Below are 13,768 nucleotides of genomic sequence, written 5' to 3' on the forward strand. Positions count from 1 at the left end.
TCACTTTCTTGAGAAGGAAATCACTGTGCATGAGTGTAAACGCTGATGCCTGAATACTAAAGGTGTTTTCTCACCTATACTATTAAGGTTGCCTGCAGAGACCGTCATTTCTTGAGAGGGGAAAACAACTTTAAGTACATTTTATAATCCAGAAAAGAGCAGGAGTAAAAGACAAAACAAAATGATTTTCCCATGTTTCCACCTACCTTGCTAATTAGATCTAAAATTTAGTTTGGACTATTACTGTCTCACAATTCTATATATTCTTTATTTTATGTATATTATTATTTAATGTATCCTTTTAAAGCAAGCCCTGGCTGCATATTAGAAGCACCTAAAAAACTTTTAATGTTTAAACATTTTTATTGATTGATTGATTGATTGATTGAGACAATGTCTCTGTCTCACAGTTCTGGAGTGCAGTGGCATGATCACATCTCACTGCAGCCTCAACTTCCTGGGCTCAAGCCATCCTCGCACCTCAGCCTCACATGTAGCTGGGGTGCAGGCAAGCACTACCACACCCATCTGGTTTTTTTTGCATGTGTGTTGTTTTTTCGATTTTTCGTAGAAACAGGATCTCGCTTTGTTGCCCAGGCTGCTCTAAAACTCCTGGACTCAAGCTATCCTCCCACCTCGATCTCTCAAAGTGCTAGGATTACAGGCATGAGCCACTGCACTTATCCAGAAACTTTTAAAATCTATATTCATGCTGGGCTCCCACAAGGAGAATTTGATTTAACTGATCTGGAGTGGGTTTAGGTATTTCTAGTTTGCAAAATCCCACAGGTGATTCTAATATGCAGCTGGGTCCAAAACACAAGCCCGACTACTACCAGCCTATTGGTTTATCATCCAACTTAATAACAAGAACCCATTGTCCACTCTAGATTGATGCCTCTCAGACTTCAGCATACATAAGAGTCATCTGGGGATCTTGTTAAAATGCAGATTCTGTGGGCCTGGATGGAGCCTATGATTCTGCAATTCTAACAAGTCCCCCACTTTAGGTGAGGCTGATGCTGAGACAGCTGGTTGACTATTCAGAGTCCTCAGAGTTGGTGAGCCATTGCATGCTCATTGCTCTTTTTAATTAAACCTTTATCTCCTCAATGATTTAACTTTTTAAAGCAGCCATCATGGAATATAACATGTGCTGCAGTCCTTTTAAAAACAGAATTGAAATTCTATCATTGTTCATAGTCATTCTTTGTTAATGTAAATATGAAACAATAAAACTCGTTATTAAAGTAATGATCCAGATCCTTTAAAGTGGCCATAAAAATACTGCACAGTTGAATGAATAAGGGACCTAGTGGCTAATTTTGAGTCATATGATTGAAAGGTTTTGGTTCCTGAAGCCAGTCACAGGAGACTTACTTTGTGACCTTGGAAGTTACCAACTTCTCTGAGAGTCATTGTTTTCCCTGTCAATCGCAGGTAGTAGGAATTACTTCTAGGGCTGTTATGAAGATCTGTGAATTAAGAAATGCAAAGAGCCTATCATTCCACTGGCCTCTGAGAATGTCTAAGGACAGTGTAAATCTTAAAAGACAAAAAGCAACTGTAAGCATCTAAATATGTGAAATCCTTACTAAAATCTTTTGTGTAAGGATCTAAAATGGAGGAGTCTCTTCTCTTTAATCCTCCATTTCATCCTTTCCTGATCTTCTCCCAACATCAAGGGCAGACTTAAAGAAAAGAAACCACAGAAGGACAAATTGAGGCTTAAGTTGAAAAAGAGACTGTGGTACCACTTTGGCTTAACAATGAGAAACTAAAATATATTTTGAAGAGACTTTCTTTTTCAACCCTCATTAATAAAGCCACATCTTTCTTTCTTTTCTGACTGTCTGCCTGAGTCAAAACCAGATATAAGAACTCCTTGGTAGTCTGTTTGAAGATGTTCAGGTCCTTTGAGACACATAAGATAAGAGAGAGACTGGGAAGTAAAGTATAGATGTTGGTTTGGTATCATCAAATAAAAGGCACTGCAAACTTCAAAAGGAATGATCTGTATTTTTCCACTGAATAAATTGATCTTTCTTAACCGAATGTTTTTTTCTTTTTCTTTTTTTTAGAAATAGAACCAAAATGTACTTCCATAAAATTTTTGGCCATATTAAGAAATATTTTAATGCTATCGTAAGATTTGTAGCTGCTTTGCTAGTTTCCAGAAACCACAGTTTTTATAGTATACTGCTCAAATTTGAAAAGCTGTAAAAAAGAAGTGAGTTTTCCTGTCTTTATAATAATTATAATAGTTGAAAGTTGCATGATACCAGTTTTTCTATTTGTTCTTTATCAGTGCAGTAAAAATGCAAGAATTATATTTGGATGAAGGACTGTGTCTACCCAACAGTTCCAGTCTTGTTTTTGTTAACCTGTCTATTTAAAGAAAAGAAGTAGCAACAGCTATGTTTCCCGTTGGTAAACAGAACAGAACAGCCAAAATGGATGTATGTTCTCAGGGAGCTGGAGTCCTTGTGACAGTGCAAAAGTCCTGTGGACATGGGATTGGTGTGGCAATGGGGCCAACTGGAGGACATTCAAGGTTCCGTCAGTCCTTGAGATTCTTTCTACTGCAGAACTGTGAGGAACATGCTTCTGCTGATTATCAAGCCAAAATAACTGACATCTTCACCAAACCAACCCCATACTATCCCCTGTGAAGGAAGGTAGCAATATCTTTCATGCATTAGGCTCTGGAAAGTGAAAAGGAGACATCCCAAGGATGTGTTCCTTTAAAAATTACATTGGTTTATTTCACCTCAGCTACCTTTGCTAAGGGGAGAAATTGTTCTGTTCTGAAGCAAAAGGTGAACATTACCAGTGCCTTCTGATTTTTGCCTCTGTTGATTTAAAGGGCTAATTCATAAGGACTGACTTCATCCCGCCACTTTAGATCCACTGAAATGTCCTTTAATAATCAAGTTTCCTATTAATAGCTTTACTGTGCAAGAGGAGTGAAATCAATATATAATTTAGTGGCTCTTCCTGTCAGGAGCATTATTGATTCTATTACTAATGATTTTGAAATGATATGCCATTATGCAAATTCCATCTGTTTTAGATGTCTTTGCCAGGCACCTACAAAAGTACTTTTTTCTTTTTCTTCATCTTTGATTTTTCCAGTATCATAGTTATCAAGTACTTCAAAATTTTCTAAGAATTGTGATCCTATGAATAGGGATATGCTAGTGATAAATCATAAATGCTTATTTTATATGCAAGCAAATTGTATGGAGCTATATAACTGTGTTTCCCACACTCATCAGCTACTTAGAGTATAGAAAATAGGCCAGGTGTGGTGGCTCACCCCTGTAATCCCAGCACTTTGGGAGGCCAAGGCGGGTGGATCGCCTGAGGTCAGGAGTTCCAGACCAGCCTGGCCAACATGGTGAAACCCTGTCTCTACTAAAAATACAAAAATTAGCTGGGCATGGTGGTGGGCATCTGTAATCCCAGCTACTCAGGAGGCTGAGGCAGGGGAATCGCTTGAATCTGGGAGGCGGAGGTTGCAGTAAGCCGAGATCACACCACTGCACTCCAGCCTGGGCAATAAGAGTGAGACTCCATCTCAACAAAAAAAGAAAGAAAATAAAGCTATTAGAGGATTTAAATATTTATGATATTCACCAAGGATTAGAAACAATATGTTGTTTGGTGATTTATTTATTTGTGAATAAGTTGCTTTGTGAATATGAAACAGGTACCTTTTCTACACAAACATTCACCCTATTAGCAAGGCTACTTCTACCATCCCCACTGTGCTTTACTTCTATAATCCAATAAAATATGTCATGAGATGCAGGGTGGGTTGCAAATACAAGATGGAGAAATATAACGTCAAATGTTTTTAAGTAATGCTAACAAGAATATTGCAACATGACTCTCACAATGAGGGGTTTCAGTTTGATGTACCCTACAATGAAGCATCTTGATAACGGATGTTGGGCCATCAAGTGCAGAGAACAGTAGCGTGGCCCTATTATTGTCCATCAACACTTTCCTACCCTTGGTCTCACCATGCTGTTTGTTTTTGTAGAAACGTACGACTGAAGTTTAAGATTGCAAGACTGTGAGATGGAAATTAATACCCAAAATGCATAAGTTTTGTTGACAAAGAGGACAGACATTTGGCACTTTTGTGTAGAGCAAATTTGATCTGTTTTACAACATCAAATTCAGTTCTAATTATCAAATAATCATTCCTTACATTCATCCTCCTGTGCCTTCTCTAATATTTTATATTTTTTGGATATTAGGGAAAAATTAAATATTCTAGTTGAGTCACAGCAGAATAATTTTTTATACTAAATAAAGATGCAAATTTAAAAAATAATTCTAAAAGTCAGGAAGGAGCTGTTTACAGTATACATGTAACTAGACATTATCATACTGTTGGTAGTTTTGTAAATATCTAACCACTCTTTAAAAGATGATTGTGGCTTTAGTCACTTATAGCTGTTCATCTAGTGTGTTCATATTTCAGTATTTGAGGACAGAAATGAGATAGAAAGGAGTTTCATGAGCTGCAGCTTTTTAGGAGTGAGAAATTGGAATGTGAGTATCATTCAAGAATGTTCTTTAGCTGAGGAACAGAGAGTACGTTATTGGGTTTCAGGGAACCAGAACCAATCATTTGGTCTCAGGTCTACAATGCTAAGCCAAAAAGCAAGACTTAAGCATTTGGCATTAGGCGCTGGGAAATTCAGAGAATTAAAAGTATCTTCTACCTGTGACTCCTTCATGTTAGGAAAGAAGACTGATATTCTTTAGTATGCATAGATCTAATGAAACTTAATGGCACAGATAAATAAAATAAAAACAAGATTATAAACCAATTTCCTTCCAGAAGACCTAAAAAACTCCACCAAAATTAAAGAATGGCCATGCTATTAAAATTCCGTGTCTACAAACACTCATTGTTTCAAAAACATTGATCAGAATTGTTCTTGGCCAATGTTACTGGAAACATTTTTTCAAGACAAATCAGTGTTTAAGAGGCTTCTAATAAGTTGTAGTATATGAAGTGTTTAAGCCCTTATTAATTAAAAGGTAACATTAGGTTGGTTTATTTTCACAGTCATCAAGAATGCTTATGGAAAGTTGAGATTTGCATAATATTTACATTTGTCCTACCTGCCTGTCAGTCACTCATAGCCATAGCACCATAAGGCAAGAACTGTTAAAGGTTGGATTACGGGAAGAATTCTAACCAAAACACCTTGGTGTATTGGTGACGTTTGAAAGTAGTGTAAATGGCATGTTTCATAGAAAGTTAAAACTCAACTTTGACTCCCACCTGCTGCCACCCCACTTTCAAAACAGCTGTTGTGAGGCCACAGCTTCCATCTTTAGAAAGACAAACAAAACATGAACAACTTCCTGCTGTGGTCTAGCTGGAGAATCTGACTAACCTGAATAAGAGTTTGATTCTAAGACATTGGGTGGGGTGAAATAACTTGACTATATTTTCTTTGTGATATTTTTATTCATTTATTATTTTAATAACAATTTATGATAAAAATACTATATTTGGAACTACAATAAAGCACAATGAAGGAAAAAAATGACCTGTAAGCCTATTGCTCAGAGATAACCTCTATTAATATCTTGATGGGATTTTTTGACTTGTTCTAAAGGAGTGAGTTCCAGGGCATAGCTTAGACAATCCAATGGTTAAGGCATTTACTAAATTAATGTGTTTTTCTTTTCTTATTATTGTGATCTGTGTTTTTCTGCTTTTCCTCCTTATGATGATGACAAACCTATTAGTACTGAATGCTATATTTTACCTAAAATAATTCTGTGGCCCTGGGCAGGGGAGCTATGCATTGGGTGAAATCTCTGATCTTTCATACCTATCTGATACCCATTCTTGAAGAAAAAACTCACAGTACAGAAGTTTCTCGATTACTGTTTGTCTGAAAGTGTAGCTGGTTAACCTTGCTTTCCTCTTCTCTATGTTCCTTCTCTTCTCTTTCCTCTTCCCCTTGTTCGTCAATTTCTATTCTCTGTTTCAGCAAAACAATATCAGTCAAGGTAATTGATGATGAGGAGTATGAGAAAAACAAGACCTTCTTCCTTGAGATTGGAGAGCCCCGCCTGGTGGAGATGAGTGAGAAGAAAGGTGGGGGAGCTGCTCCAGGGCTGAGCCCAACAGCTTCTGCTGGCCTGTGCCACCCCTGGATGCCTGCACTCTTCAGAACATGACTTACAATGCACACATCCCTCCACCTATGTAACAGGGCACAGATCTCATGCTGAGCCACAGTGGGCAGGCCTGTAGCTACATCAGCCAGCGTTAGCTGCGCTGCACATTAACGTCTGAGAGACTAATTTTCAGGGCAGTCAATCAAGCATCCACTTCTGGGAAAGTTGCTGCAGATGCCATGCAATGCCATGCCAAAATACCCCAAAATGGGGTACCTACTGACTGCTAACTGAAGCGGGAATAATTCGTGAAAGTGATAAATTAGCAAAGAAAACTTAATGGGGGCCAGCCAAGAGTACCCAAGATGCCCTTTTACATACTTCAGGAGGCCCATGTGCTGCCAGTTCTCCCTCCATAACATCACAGTAACATTCAGCTTGGTGGACACCAAGAGCATGAGCGTGTGACTCCAACCATTTGTTTTGCCTTTGTCTTGTGTTCCCACAGGAAGATCATTACCATTAGAATATTTGACCGTGAGGAATATGAGAAAGAGTGCAGTTTCTCCCTTGTGCTTGAGGAACCAAAATGGATAAGAAGAGGAATGAAAGGTGTGAGAGTAAACAAAGACATACCAGCGAGAAATTGTACTCTTCTCTCTCCGTGTCTCCCTACTCTCACACTTAACTCTCTCCTCTTCCTCGGCTTCCAAGTACTATACTTCATTGCCTTTGAAGCTTTAGCAATTTCATTTCCCTTCCCTAATTCACAAGTGCAACAGGCAACGCCCACTTTCTTCAGGAAATGCCAACTAACCTTGATTGCAACCAGATTTAATAACACTGAAAGGGATTTCTGTAATTTAGAAATGATTACATAAAAGAATGTGTTTAGTTTTTCACTACTCACGGTTTATTCTAAAATGTCACTCCAATTATTAAATCTCCCCTAAAATTTTAGTGATAAAGACTACTTAATACCTCATCAATCATACCTCAATAAAGCTGGAAAAAAGAAACTGCTTAATACCTATTAGTATTAGTAGATGACCCTAATGGCAACTAACAGGAAACTTCAGAATTCAAATAATTAGGCTTCTTTGGAGAACACAGTTTAAAAATATTTAATAAGAACAAAGATCCTTAAAGAGTAGTATTTTCAATATTCTAGTGCTCATTTTAGCGTATTTTTATATCATCAAATACAACATTTAAAAGGCACCATATCTATGAAACCAAAGCCTACATAGCTTTATGCTCCAAAATCTCTTGATACTTACAGAATTAGTAAATTATTAACATATATAATGAAAAGAAAAAATAAAAGTAGTGTCCTTTATAACTAGATTTTGCTGATTTTGCTGATTATTAATATATGGCATATATTTCATAGGAAAGACAGCAATCTTGTATCAGCTTTACAGAGGATTTTTTATTCTGAATTGTTCATAGGGCTTCATATAATTATCCTCTAATAGTGGCCATTTTGAAAGGAATTCTGGTGATTTACTTGTTGTGTAAAATAAGCAGACCACATATTAATAGCTCTTATTAGTTTCATACAAACAATTGGTGAGAGCAGTATGATCTAATGAGATGGGCCGCTTTGTAAGAAATTTATGCTTTTACAAGTAGAGGGAAAAATAAAATATATAGGACTAATTGCTATGTAGACACATAGGAAAATTTATCCCACGTTCGTCCCATGTTTGTGGCCTCACAGTCCGTTGGCGGGAAAAAATACATATGTTTCTGTGTTAATCAAGTTCAAGATGGCAACAGGAGTATTTGGAGTGATGGAAAAAGGAGCACTCAAGGCCTGTTTTAATGAAGCCTATTTAATATGCTCCATAGATGGTAGACAGAAGAAAAAGAGACCAGAAAATTATGCTGATTTCTTAAAAGATGGGATCCAAAATGCCTCATTAACATACAGGAGAAAGCACTGTCTTCTCAATGTATTCCTCCAAAGAACTTTATCTCAAGGAGGAGCATCTTGGATTCTGCTCTTTCAATTGCCATTTTAGTAAAATATGCTGTCATGTAACAGCAAATTAAAATTCCTTAATAATAGCACTATCCAGTTTCATACCCGCCAAGTGGATTCTTGTCACTATTAATAAATTACTGACTTTTTTAAGAAAGTATCCTCTAATGCCACTATCATTAGAGAGAAAACTGGGCCCAAAAAAGTAACTGTAACATTCCCATCTTCAACTCAGGAAATAATTTGATATATTTAGCAAGGTTGCTTTTACTAAAATGAAGTGCTACAGTACATTCTGGGGTTAAAGCACATAACCTGAAAGACAAATTATACGTCCCCCTCCCCCCAACCCAATGCCCTGTCAGTTTCCTGGGATGATATGTCCACTAGAAGGATTCTGGTTATCTAATAATGTACAGAAGTCACAGATAAGGACACAAATAGGTGTTAATTCCTGGGACTATTAAGCTTTAAGGATTTTAAAACATAAGCAATTCTTGGTGGACAAAATATCACCCAAATAGAACATCCCAAGATAGTGCTTTACCTCGGGCTAAACTTTCTTTCCAGGCAGGGAACCCAAAATGGAATTTCCCAGGATGTTTCACCTGTACTTACTGAATAAAAGGTGTGATACCTGAGTTCCTGGGTGATTTAAGACTTCCATATGTTGGATTGACCAAATCCCAGGCAATATTTAATGAGGAAGCCTCACTCATATCAAGTTAAGAATGAATTTCATACAATGTTTCTACTGTATTTGGTAAACTAGATTTACATACTAGGTATAAACATATATACTAGAAATGTCTTATTAAATGTAAAGAAATTATATATAAGGTGAAATACATATACACACACACACACATATATGTATGTATTCAATCACACACATTTTCAGAAATTTCAGTTGGGATTGTTTATTCAGAAATATTCCCATCACTATATTTCTTTGGGGTATACCCATTTTTAGCAGTGGCTCCCTACCACTGTAATCAGATCTGCCTGGATTTCTTTCTGCTGATATTCCTCTTACTTTCATTATTCATCTGGTCTCTTATTCTGTGTTTGTCTTTGTCTGTTTCCTTCACAGCCCTGTTATTGAATGAGCTTGGTAAGCATTTCATTTCTTGCATTTCCTTTCCATTTTTCTAGATTATTTTCCATTTCCATCAGGTGATATAGTAGCTCTGTGACTTTTATTTCTCTTGACTTGCTAGCAAGATTATTGTTTAGGGCCATTGACCTCATTTTGTCAAGGTCAAATAGTTTATATTGCATTTTTAATTTAGTACAACCTTTTGAAAAATCGGTGATTTCTTAGGTATGCACAAGAATTAAATTTGTGCATTAAATCTCATAATCTTAAAAGAATGATTAGTGATTCAGTCATGAACGTTTTCCTAGTCTTCTTAATTGTAAATATAATTTGGCAAGTACCTTGGGTGGGTTGTCAGGCAGTCTGATGTCACTGGTATTTTTTATGTAGAGTGTCAAATTATAACATTTGTTGTTGTTTTTTTCTTTTTTAGGTGGCTTCACAATAACAGGTATGAATTTTTCAAGTCTAATGCTATCTAACTTTTACTGTCTTCTCACCAGATGTTATTACATTAAAAAAAATTTCTCATTTTTATTTGCTTTTAATGAAGGAAAATACCTGTTTGGTAAGACTTATTTTTTTAATGTTCCTTATTTTTCCCCAAATACCCTTAACCATCAATCCAAACCTACATCTTATGTAACTTGCATTAATATTTAACTGTGGCACATGGTGTGCTCTTGCTGGTTTTACACATTTAACGTTTTACAAATTAATAATGTGTGTGTGTTGTGTTTATAAGCTGTTCATATGGAAAAACTGTAACTGTTCATATTTTGACACTGACCAATTTACAAATGTTCACATAGTGCTAATGATGTACAGTTCCCTGATAGAGGCTCCAAAGAGCTCTAGAATAAGGTGACACAATTGCTAGCCTCAGAGAAACATAGAAGCTGACATCCAAGATAGATCCGTGGTCCAAGCTCAGGATCCTAATAACACATAAATGCCATATTGAGAAAATACATAAAAATACATGTTGAGAAAATACGTAAAAATACATCACTTTAACACATAAATTTTAATTCATAAATTATGTATGTAAATATATAACTTATAATACATAATATAATATCATGTTGAGCAGAGCCTTCCCCTCATCCCACCACACCAATCTGAGGGTTTCTCTGGGGACTTAGGTTTTAGTATTAATAACATGGTAATGAGTAATATTTCTGCCACTTGAAGCATATTACAAAGTATTCTATAAAAACTCAAAATGTCAAAATTAAAAAGTTTCAAACATTTAAATTTAGAATGGTACTCAGCCTGTGTTGATTGCATTATTTAGCACAACTCTAAAACTATATTCTTGTGTACAAAACAAAGATATTTCCTTACAGCATCCTCTGTTGTCTCTAAATATCTTCTCACCCTTTTAGAGTCATCTGTGCACATTTAGAGAGAGAGATAAATATTTAAACAGTAGGTATGTCTGAAGCTGTAGGTTGAAGATATCTTTAATGGCCTACATTCTATATCAGTATGTGACATCTTCCAATATATTGTGCCAATATCAAAATTTTCCAATATATTGTGCAGATATCAAAATTTTGAAATCAGAAATCTGAACAAAAATATTTAGAAGAAAATATACTTCAAATTTCTGATCATGAAAATACTATGTTGGGAATTGGGATGAACTTAATCCACTGTTAGTGTAAACTCGTGAACAAGCAATTCCAATGTGATTCTGTCCGAAGTAGAATTTTCTAAATATGTGCAGTTTCATGTGGGCCGTTTCACATGGGCTGTTGCTCTCCACTGCTTCTCTCTAGACATGGCATTTAATGACAAAATGATTCATAGACTCTGAGAGACACAGAAGTTGGAAGGGATAAGAATGTTAAACAGGACAAGTCTTTGCGTTGGATTTCTTAAATCTGATTCATCTGAAGCTCTTCTGGGTCAGATGTCCCCAATTGTGCACTACTAAAGGTTATTTTTTAAATCAAGTGCAGGAATTTATACTCCTTTTTTTAAACTTTTATCTCCTTTTTCTCATTCCATCATTTTAACTGCTCGAAGTCCCCTTGTAAACACTCTAATTCTGTCACCCAAGGATAAATTAGTTATCCCTGGGAGATTTGAAGAAGGTATAAATTTGGCAAGCCAGTCTTCATGACTGAATTGAAGTAATAATGTTTTTAAGTCAACCATTATAGAAATAGTGTACTATCCAACAGCACCTTCCATCCTGTGAAATCTGATAAAGAGACCCTAACTAAAAACCTGTGGCTACTAGGATGCTCTGTTAAAACGCATTGACGTGTTTGAATATCTTTCTGTTTTATTATTAAATGTGTCAGGATTTTGTTTTGAGATGGAGTCTCACTCTGTTGCCAGGCTGGAGTACAGTGGCGCGATCTCGGCTCACTGCAACCTCCACCTCCAGGGTTCAAGCGATTCTCCCGCCTCAGCCTCCCGAGTGTCTGGGACTACAGGCACGTGCCACCACGCCTAGCTAATTTTTTGTATTTTTAGTAGAGACAAGGTTTCACCATGTTGGCCAGGATAGTCTCAATCTCCTGACCTCGTGATCCACCCACCTCCGCCTCCCAAAGTGCTGGGATTACAGGCGTGAGCCACCACACCTGGCCCAAATTTTGTTTTAAGGGCCTTCCTTCTGTGTCATTTGAACTATCCTCCCTTTTAATATCTCAGGTAATGGGATCCTAGTTTTCTTTTCTCAGAACTTCTTTGCATCAAATTCTATAATATCTGTCTGATAATATCCAACTTTTCCTGCCTCGGCCACAACTGGCATCCAAGATGACAGAATCACCTCCTACAAAGGTTTCTATCATTTCATGTAGTTAGTTCATTAAGTTCTTCCTATGGCTGAAACTGTAATCTGAAATGGCAGTTTCCTATTACCATCACCTCTTCCCAAGACTTGAAATTAATGCAGTTAGAAGAAGAGAATGTTCCAAAACTTGGGAATTTCTACACTGGCCTGTCCATTCCTACTTTCTAAGAAATCGTCTCACTTTACATGACCCTTCTTTTCCTAAATCAAACCAGAATGCCTAGGATCCACTCTCTACTGATACCCCTGAGGACAGTTCTAAAACTTAGGTCTACAGCGAAAAGCAGCTTTAAGCCCTAAAGAAAAGAACTTTTCTTTGAAGTCAGTTGGAGGCTTTGAAGTCAAGGCTTTGAGATGCAGGGACAGTAAGAAGAATTAATCTAGCCCTGGGACTTTGCCTGCAGCTTTTACATGGACTTGCGCAGCTGAGTGTGAAAATCTAAATTTGAAGCAGAATATATGGAAATTGAAAAAATCGTCTGATCCACAGCCTAATACCAACATTTCAGAGATCTCATTAGTGATGGACATTAAGTGTTGGAGGTGCTTTTGGAATCTGCAGATCTTTACCTATTGTTCCCAGACCTTGCCTCATTGAAAGGCCCTTGTTTGGGCCTATGATCTCATTCCCCCTTGATCTTCCAGTCATACGACAAGGTAACACTCTAAATATTATAACTCATTAGAGTTTGTAAAGATTTCTTTTTCATCATATCACTTTATCACCAACCTTATAGAGTAAGACATTGTTCTCACACATAGCGGAGGAAATGAAGGTGTGAAGAAATTAATGATAACTGTTCTAATCCCAGCACTGTCCTGTTTCCTCTCCTCTAGCTTATTTCTACCTGCATCTTGAAATTATACATTGAACCCCTTTTCTACTCAAAACCCACATATATCTAATAAATTCCATCATTATGACTTCCAGTTAAGTGAAAAATGAGAAGTACCCCAGAAGGGGGAAACTGGACCATATAAACATGAATAATTTAATAAATTAAGTATTCTGGCTCACTATGGAGAGAAGAATGTATGTTTGATCCCCAAAACTTCTAAGATATAGAGTTCTCTAATTAAAAATCAGTCAGTATACCTACTTAATATTACTCCTCTAATCATATTATGCTCAGCACATAATAGACTTAATAAGACACAAGACTTTTTAAGGAAGCCAAACTATGAAAATTCTGACAGTTGAAAATGTTTTCATCACTTCAGTATGTAGGCTGGAGGAACAAAGCCTGTTCAAATTCAGCTTCACTTTATAACTGAGAAGCCTGAGAGTCAGAGAGGAGAAAGGCCTTGCCCAAGTTTAGATGACAAGCATATGGCAGAGGTGGCACTGAATCCCAAATCTCATGACTCCCAGGTCAGTTATGGGTAGCTCTTGGTAGAGGCAAATAGCAAGTGAATCTGGAAGTCAGCTGAACCAGGAGTTCAATGAGAACCCCCTAGGCCTAGGTTAACCCTAGGTTATCCAAACAGTTGCTGTGATGATGGCCTACCTTTGCAAAACCTACAGGCGTACATAACATTCTGCCTGTCTTAGACAGAGCAGGTACTATTATCACCATTTTACATGGGGAGAAACTGGAGAAATGGCCTACACAAGGCTATATTGTTGGCACTAATAGGCTTCCCAACCACTAGTACACTATTTCTATAATGGTTGACTTAAAAACATTATTACTTCAATTCACTCATG

General features: G+C 36.9%; 1 protein-coding gene across 22 annotated transcripts in view; it reads left to right on the forward strand.

Moving 5' to 3' along the window:
* The window catches only part of SLC8A1 (solute carrier family 8 member A1), a 414,612-nt gene that overhangs the window by 327,760 nt on the left and 73,084 nt on the right, over positions 1-13,768 (forward strand). For 12 of the 22 annotated variants that reach the window (XM_063695921.1, XM_063695923.1, XM_063695920.1 and 9 more), the window contains 4 exons: positions 6,030-6,136; positions 9,240-9,260; positions 9,679-9,696; positions 9,799-9,813. In XM_063695921.1, coding sequence (XP_063551991.1) covers positions 6,030-6,136; positions 9,240-9,260; positions 9,679-9,696; positions 9,799-9,813 — 161 coding nt within the window. Of the gene's footprint in view, positions 1-6,029; positions 6,137-6,667; positions 6,772-9,239; positions 9,261-9,678; positions 9,697-9,798; positions 9,814-13,768 lie in introns of all 22 variants that reach the window. The other 10 variants (XM_063695927.1, XM_063695928.1, XM_055377763.2 and 7 more) reach the window with 5 other exon arrangements.

Source organism: Gorilla gorilla, chromosome 12 (assembly GCF_029281585.2).
Source record: "Gorilla gorilla gorilla isolate KB3781 chromosome 12, NHGRI_mGorGor1-v2.1_pri, whole genome shotgun sequence".
Classification (NCBI taxonomy): Eukaryota; Metazoa; Chordata; class Mammalia; order Primates; family Hominidae; genus Gorilla; species Gorilla gorilla.